An 8819-nucleotide genomic window follows, 5' to 3' on the forward strand; every position below is an offset into this window, starting at 1 on the left:
GGCCCAGTCTGCAGCCAGGGAGGCGCCTCCCCTCTTGTTTTTGTAGCCCCCCCCCCGCTGGCGGCACCTCACACCTGCGCTACAGCTGTTTACTTGAAAATAAATGAGTAATACAAAACAACCTTTGTCTTATTACTTTCTTAAAAGTTTTAAAAGAAACAGAGATGGGCAGGGAAACTGGGCAAGCACGTCGAGACACCTGCTGATGAAGGGGGTTTTTTTTGCCCATGCTGGCTGCTGGCCGGCTATGCGGCCCGGGGAGGGTGGGAAGGGACTTCCTCAGGGCTGGGCCGCATTCAGCTGAAGCCGAGCTGCCCTCCAGCACCGGGGGCTCAGCACCTCTTGGCACAAATCCAGACAGGAAATTTACATCTCTGAGAACAACTGACCTTATGGGTGCTCCTTGATAAACTTGCCCACCAGCTGAAATCATAGAATCATAGAGTTGGAAGGGGCCTACGGGGTCATCCAGTCTAATCCCCTGCACATTGCAGGAAATTCACAACTACAGAGGTTAAAACCCACCCACCCCCACTCCCAGTGACCCCTGCTCCATGCCCAGAAGATGGCAAAAGAAAACCTCCAGGGTCGCTGGCCAAGCTGGCCTGGAGAAAAGTTGCTTCCTGACCCCAAAGTGGCGATCAGCATTTCACCGGGCGTGTAAGAAAGGGCCACAAGAACTAAGCACTGAGGCAACCCTTCCTGCCCTCCCTCTAATGATCTGCCTAAATTCACAGAATTTGCATTGCTGACAGATGGCCATCTAGCCTTTCCTTAAAAACCTCCCAAGAAGGAGAGCCCACCACCCCCTCCCGAGGAAGCCTGTTCCACTGAGGAACCGCCCTCATCTGTCAGGAAGTTCTGCCAGATGTTTAGCCAAAAGCTCTTTTGATTTAATTTCAGCCCGTTGGTTCTGGTCCGACCTTCTGGGGCAGAGACCCTTGGAGTAAAGCACAGGTATTCAAAGCTACTGGCAACCCCAGGCAAGCAGTTTGCAAGAGCTTTTCACCTGCCAGATCTACCAGCAAATATACCGGAAGGCTCGTGGGGAAATGGCTTTAAAACCCCTAGCGCTTTAACAAAAGACGAGAACGCAGCCAACAGGGGTTCTGGTCTTTGGCACGCCAGGGAAGAGTCCCGTGGCCAATGGCAGGGCTTACCATTTTAATTTCCCAGTTCGCAAGACAAAATCACTTTGTATCTTTTTTTCTTTCTTCTTTTCCTTTCCGCACATACCACTGCCAAGACAAGTCTCCCCCATCCTATAATTATGCATTTGATTTTTCCTACCTAAAGGCTGCACTTCACATTTATCTCCGGTAAAATTCATTTTATTTGTTTTAGCCCAGTTTTCCACTCTGTCAAAATCATCCTGTATCCTGACTCTGTCTTCTACCATATTTGCTACCCCTCCCAATTTAAGATCATCTTCAAATTTAATAAGCATTCCCTCTGTTCCTTCATCCATTTTGTTGAACAAAACAGGTCCCAGGACAGATCTCTGAGGCACTCCACTTGTCACTCCTCTCCAAGAGGATAAGAAACCATTAACGAGCACTCTTTGGGTGCAATCTGTCAACCAGTTAACTGTAATAGGATCCAAACCACATTTTACCAACTTGTCAACATGAATATTATGTAGAACCGTATCAAAAGCCTTACTGAAATCAAGATAAAATATATCTACAGCATTCCCGATCCAGCAAGGTAGTAAATTTCTCGAAATAAGAGATAAGGTTCATCTGACATGACTTGTTCTTGAGAAACCCATGCTGGCTCTTAGTAATCACAGCCATCCTTTCTAAACGCTAAAGGACTGGTCGATGAGTTGTTCTTAAATGTTTTTTGAAAAACCTCACACACCCCAGAGAAGGCAAAAATCCTCTTAGACATTATCATTTTCCTCCACCCTGAGTTTGACCATATGTCAGGTATGCTTAAAAACCCAAAACCCACAGCTGCATGTACCTAAATAGCATGGGGTGCAGCAGTCCACAGCTCTCACTATTGATATACTGGGCATATTTGCAGTTTCACTGATAGAAAACTGTTACGCTTTTAAATTTCATAAATAAGCCAACTAGATTGCATATCAAAGTTATAACTGATGTATCGTATGTTGTTAAAGCAGAAAAATAAGGCTAGGGTTGGTAAGGAATTCGTATTCCCCATATCCCCCCCCCCCCCGGCCTGTTCTGTTCTTTCCCATGGCTTCAAAATTTTCACAAGTTTTACATCTCTAGACATCTCCTGTCCCAGGGATCTTACACCTAAATTTCAACAATGGAAAAGACTCTGGGATAACAAAGGAAGAACGCTTCTATGCAGTTAACAACCTTTTCCCTTCCTCTCCCTCCCCTGGGCCACACACAGAGAGAGGATCCTCTCCCTCCCACAGGCTGCTGGGACTTTTCAAACCCGGTCTCAGGAAAGTGAAAGAGCCCATATATACTCACGGGTGTGCCAGGGGCCTGGGCGGAGGCTGGCTGCTGCTGAGGAGGCTGTGGCGTGGGCACAGAGGGGGGCTGCACTGGCGTCTGAGGCTGCGGCGTGACTTGAGTCTGGGCAGCTGCTTGCCCAGAAGGTGTGCTTTGCATCTGAGTGGCATTTGGGACGGAGCCTGCGACGGGGGTGGGGGCTTGTCCTGAAGCAGGGACTGGTGTGGCTGGCTGGGCAGGCACTGCTGGCTGCGGAGGGGTCTGGTGCTGAACGGATGGCACGCTCACCAATGGAGGCACAGGCTGATGGAGGGGCAGCTGGGTCGCCGGAGGACACGAGAGCTGGCCACTCTGTGGTCCTAGCGTAGCCACAGAGTTAGGAAGAGCTGCGCCAGGAACTTGTCCCTGCTAGGAGGAAAGGGCGGCAAACACAGCAGTCAGCAAGCCGTCAGACCCGTCTACACAGACAAGAGCAGAGTCACTGCAGCACAGGAGTCCCCCCCCCCCCAGGGCTGCGCAGTCGAATGGATATGTCAGGCGCCTTACTGGACTGGCCATCTCTGCTGCTTCCGCTGTCATCTCTCCAGCACGGCTGCCCTCCCCTCCCAGTAATACTGAAATCAGGAATCCTGCTGGGGATGCAGGAGGGAGGAGGGAGAGCTCTACTGCTCCTTGGCTTCCTCTATGGGAGACAAGCGGGACTCTGAGCACTGGAGGCCAGTCTGCCCCCTTGGGAACAATGGCCCTTTACAGAACCCACGCACCACCAGCCAGCTCTGGAACACTGGGGGGCGGGGGGGGGAATGGGAAGCAGACCTGACCTCCGCTCTACCACCAACATGTGGGTATTAGGAAATGGCCCTGGACTCACCTGTCAGATGAGAGCCCACCTTTGATCTTGCAGCCATTAATGGCCCCAGGTCTGTGTTCCTTTCTGCCCCTTTACAAGCCTGCCTGGAGAACAGCGGGCAGATGGGGAGGGGGTGGGCTGCAGCTGCACAACCAAGCCTTCTGGGAGTCTGAGCAGCCCACCAGGCATCGCTGTGGCCTGCCCCCCCCCCAGCCTCCCACTGTCCCGAGGGCATGAAGGAACGCTGCCCCATAACTGTTGGTGGGGACTTGTGCTGCCCGGAAGCCACTGGCGGGGCCGTGAATGACCAGAGGCTGAAGGTGGGCTCTTGCCCAACAGGGGCCCGGTGGCAGTTTTGGACATTCTCCTGGGGGTGGTAGACCTGACAAAGACCAGGTATGCAGCTCATAGGAAATAATGGGTGGTAGCCCTGGTCTCTGACAATGGCCCATATTTTTCCAGCGCTCAACAGCGGAATGGTGGTGCATGGGCCATATGAAGGGCCTTCACTTCCCAGGGCGCCGATCTGGCCTCCAGAATCCAGAGGCTAGGTCTCCCCCATGGGGAATAATGGCTGGCGCCTTCCTTTCTCTCCCCTTTTTAATTCCACACAGGAGAGTCCAGAAGTATATGATTACTTTCAATGAACTATTGGGAGTACTGTTCCCACATTTCTGGAATGATAAACAACATTTCCAGTATTTTATTGAAACAGTACTCACACACTTCCTGAAATGGAATTAAAACAATCTTTTTTACAAGCTAGCAGTCACTATAATAGTATCCAATACTGACCATCCTCAAACTGCCCAAATTATTTTGTTGCTGGAAAGCTTATCAATGGTGTGGTCATACCTGAAAACTGAAGGCTAAAGACTGAGCGCTTCCATGCTCCGTGGCAGTTGGAGGGATAGGGCCCAGAGTTGTCTGGGACCCCAGAGCAAAGAGGCTACGCCGGGTAAGAACATAAGAGAAGCCGTGCTGGATCAGGCCAATCCCCAGCCAGTGGCCAAAAACCACGTGCCATCAGGAGGTCCACCAGCGGGGCCGGAACTCCAGCAGCTCTCCCCCCCCCGTCCCCCCCACAACCAGGTTCCCACGCTGCCCTAAGCAAGTGTACATGTCTCAGGAGGGCTACGAGGCCCAAAGGATGTGAAGTGATACCCTGACTCTGACATGCACGGAAATCACCTGCACCCCAGGCTCCAAGCACAAATACATGAAGCAAGTCTGGGTGCCTTGCCATTTCTGTCAAAGCCCACACTAAATTTCTTATACAGAAAATGGGATGGCACACAAAATGGAAAAGAATCCAACATTACGCCAGTATTCATTCAGGTGGGCAGCTGTGCTGGTCTGAAGGAGCAGAACGAAGTTTGAGTCCAATGGCACGTTTTTAAAAATTTTAAAATATAATTTTTAATTTTATTTAAATTTGAGTGCAAACAATTGAATTTCAACTACTAAACAACATACACTACAGCATTATATCTGAGTAACAAGACAGACAGGGTTACATAAACTTCAGAACAACAGACCAGGGGGGGTTGAGAGTACAATTATGATGGATAACTGGAATTTTGATTCCGCATAACCTGTGATAGGGGAGTTATTATAAAGACGTATCACTTGAGAATTACCTGAGAGTACCATATACTGGCATGTATATCCAATGGCACCTTTAAGTCCAACAAAGTTTTATTTAAGGTGTGCGCTTTTGTGCACAAACACACTTCCTCAGACTAACTGAAACAAGATTCCTTCATGCTCTGCATACAGGAAGAGGGGTGTGTGTGTGCAGAAACATCAGGAACGACCAGTCAGAGTTAAGATGCACAAGTGAAGATGAGATTGTGGTTTTTTGTCAAAATTTTTTTTATTTAGGATATAAACATTCATAATCAACATTAAATTGTTTACATTTGACCCTTTCATACCCTACCCACCTCCCTTTCCCCTCCCTAATATATGGCTTCCCACAGTGCTTCAACCTCCTGCCCATCTCTTTATTAATTTTTACAACAACAATTTTCTTTTTGTAATTCACTAGGTAACTATTATTTCACTATAGTAATTAATTTTTAACTTATCCTATCTCCCAAGCATTCTATGATTAATAATTATTAAAACTAAACAAATTGTCTTTTACTTCCCAATACTTTTCTAAGTATTCTTTTAGATCCTTCCAGTCATTATCGAAATCTTCTGCTTCCACATTATTCAACTTTCTTGTCAGTTTGTCCATTTCAACTGAAAATAATAATTTTTTAATCCAATCATCAATCTTCGGGACTTCTTGCTGTTTCCAATTCTGAGCATACGTCATTCTTGCTGTAGTTATCATATACCACATCAGAGTTCTCTTTGATACATTAACCTCTTCCATTTTTAGTCACAAAAGTAGTATTTCTGGTTCCTTTTTAAATGTACATTTCGTGAACTTTTCCATCTCTGCATGGATCTCACTGCAAAATTTCTTTGCTTTTTCACATGTCCACCACATATGGTAAAAAGAGCCCTCCACTTTTTTACACTTTCAACATTTGTTAGACATATTGATATTCATATTAGCAATCTTTTTCGGTGTCATATACCACCCATACATCATCTTATAGCAATTTTCTTTAAAATTATAACACTTTGATATTTTTAGTGCATTTTTCCATAAATACTCCCAAGATTCTATTGTTACTTCTGTGTTCATATTTACTGCCCATTTTATCATCTGCTCTTTAACCGTTTCATCTTCAGTATACCATTTTAACAATATTTTATACATTTTTGAGATACATTTTTTCCACCTTCCAAAAACAGGTTGCTTACCAGTAACTGGTGATCTTCGAGTGGTCATTTGTGCATTCACACCAATGGGGTTTAGTGCGCACGCGCTGAACCAACCGGTGCTGTAGCAAGCTCTCTTCAGAGGACTTTTCGCGCCCGTTTACCTCAGGCAAGCGCAGGAACTCAGTGTGCATGCCCAGAGGGGCGGGCGCGGACATCCCACCAGTTCCTTCAAGCGCCGTCGCGAAACAACCTCTGAACTAAAAATTAGAAGCTGTCAGCAGCGGGGAAGGAGGGTGGGTGGTGTGAATGCACAGATGACCACTCGAAGATCACCAGTTACTCGTAAGCAACCTGTTTATCTTCTTCGTGGTCTCTGTGCTTCACACCAATGGGAGATTAGCGAGCATTATCCTACCTGGAGGAGGGTGCTGGCAGGAGAATCATCGCTGAACGGCAGACAAAACGTGACGTCCTATGTTGGTATTTGTCTTGCGGACGTCGAGGGCATAGTGCCTGATAAAGGTGTTTGGCGTAGCCCACGTCCAAGCCTTACATTCATCATGGAGTGGAACACCGCTGAGGAAAGCAGTGGACGTCGCAAGGGACCGGGTAGAATGGGCCATGAGTGGTCCAGGCAATGGCCGTTTCGCTAGAAGATAGCAGAACCGAATCAGGCCCACGATCCACTTGGATAGTCTTTGCGCCGTAATACGGGTACCGATCCTAGACGAAGCGTACGACACAAAGAGGTGAGGATCGCGCCTCGTCGGCCGCGTTCTGTTCAAGTAAAACAGGAGAGACCTCTTGACGTCCAAGTTATGCAAAAGACGGTCTTCATCCGTCGTAGGATTAGGAAAAAAATCTGGTAGAATAACCTCAGCCTGCAGATGGAATTCCGAAACTACTTTGGGTAAGAAAGTAATATCGGGAAAAAGACGGACCCCATCAGGAAGGATAGAGAGGTAAGGTGGATCATGTCGAAATGCCAGAAGTTCTCCAACTCTCCTGGCAGACGTAATTGCTGTTAGGAAGGCTGTCTTCCAAGGCAGTAGTCGTAATTCACAAGTTGCCAAAGGTTTAAACGGTTTTCGTGTCAACTGACGTAAAACTAAAGGTAAGTCCCATTGAACGGTTGTGTGTTTAACTGGAGGGTACAAATGTAACAAGCCCTTGAGAAAACGTTTGGTGACAGGATGTGTAAACAAAGAACATCCATCGATTTAAACATGAAATGCAGACAAAGCAGATAAATATACTCTTAACGAGGAATGGGAAAGCCCCGAGTCAGCCAGGGATAGGAGATAGGAAAAAACTTTCTGTAAACAGCAGACACAGCTTCAGATGCGTCGGCCCCTATAAAGTTGCAAAATTTCTTCCATTTTCATTCATAAGATTTGCGTGTGGACGGTTTTCTCGCATTCAGGAGAACATGTGCTATGCGGTCCGAGAAGTGTGAGGTCGTATGTGCCAGGCCGTCAGCTTCAACGCCCCCACATCGTGATGAAGTACTGGTGAGTTTTCCAAACAAAGGAGGTCTGGGATCAACGGAAAGTGGTAATACGTTCCGTGAGACAGGTCTAGGAGCGTCGAGAACCAGGGTTGTCTGGGCCACCATGGGGTTATCAAAATCACGTTCGCACTCTCTCTCAGAATTTTGCGGACGACCCTGAAGATCAGTGGTATGGGAGGAAACATGTATAGGAGTTTCGTTGACCACGGGTAGAGAAGGCCATCTCCTAAGGACCCGGGACCTTGACTGCCCCAGCTGCAGAACAGGTGACACTTCTTGTTGTCTTTGGTCGCGAAGATGTCGACTTGGGGAGTCCCCCACCTCTGGAAGAGTGGTAAAAGGTAAACATACCTCAGCCCCCATTCGTGCAGGCTGAAACCAGAACGGCTTAAGCGGTCGGCTTGTAGATTTAGCCTTCCAGGTATGTGAGTGGCTACTAAGAATACGTTCTTGGTTCCGCAGAGGTTCCAAAGAGCTATCGCCAGATTGCAGAGACGATTTGAAACAGTGCCTCCCTGTCTGTTTATGTAGGATAGTGCCGTGGCATTGTCCGTAAGAATGGTCACACACTTTCCCCTCAGTGGGAGGAAGCTGGTTACAGCGTTGAAGATGGCTAAGAGTTCCAAGAAGTTGATGTGGTTCCGCCTCGTGATATCGTCCCAAATGTTTCCAACTGAATGACCCATGGCATGGGCTCCCCAACCTGTCATGGAAGCGTCGGTGGTAATGATGACTTCTGGGGATGGTGGGTGAAAAGGAGCCCCCTGAAGTAAGTTGGAGCGAAGCGTCCACCAACGTAGGGAGTCTCGAACATGCGGCGGTGGAGAGAGGAATACCCTGTGTGCGTCCAGTGGCGCAGAAACCAAAGTTGAAGGTGCCTCATTTGCAGCCTTGCGAAAACCAAGACAGCTGTTGTAGCGGCCATGAGACCTAACAGTCTTTGAATGGTGTGGGCCGAGGAAGTCTGGCTCGCACGAACTGAAGTCGCCAGCAATATGATGTCCTCGGCTCTGTCTGGAGGCAAGTACGCTGTGATTGTAGTTGAGTCTAAGATTGCTCCTATGTACTGGATTCTTTGTACGGGATGAAGATGGGTTTCTGGTAGTTTACCTTCAATCCCAAACTGGCCAAAAGAGAAAGGGTATCCCTGACGTTCGACCGTAGAATGGTTTCCGAGGGCGCGACTAGGAGCCAGTCGTCGATATACAGATAAATCGAAATCCCCTTGAGCCGTAGA

At 48.0% G+C, this 8819-nt stretch overlaps 1 protein-coding gene across 1 annotated transcript in view; it reads right to left on the reverse strand.

Annotated features, from left to right (window-relative positions):
• The window catches only part of LOC107123545 (CREB-binding protein-like), a 34800-nt gene extending 26532 nt beyond the window's left edge, over positions 1-8268 (reverse strand). Inside the window, exons 1-2 of the mRNA XM_015426794.1 lie at positions 8182-8268; positions 2457-2846 (exon numbers count right to left, since the gene is read on the reverse strand). Coding sequence (XP_015282280.1) covers positions 2457-2846; positions 8182-8268 — 477 coding nt within the window. The remainder of the gene's footprint in view (positions 1-2456; positions 2847-8181) is intronic.
• Between the last annotated feature and the right edge of the window lie 551 nt (positions 8269-8819).

This window comes from Gekko japonicus, unplaced genomic scaffold, assembly GCF_001447785.1.
Source record: "Gekko japonicus isolate JY-2015 unplaced genomic scaffold, Gekko_japonicus_V1.1 scaffold5965, whole genome shotgun sequence".
Lineage (NCBI taxonomy): Eukaryota > Metazoa > Chordata > Lepidosauria > Squamata > Gekkonidae > Gekko > Gekko japonicus.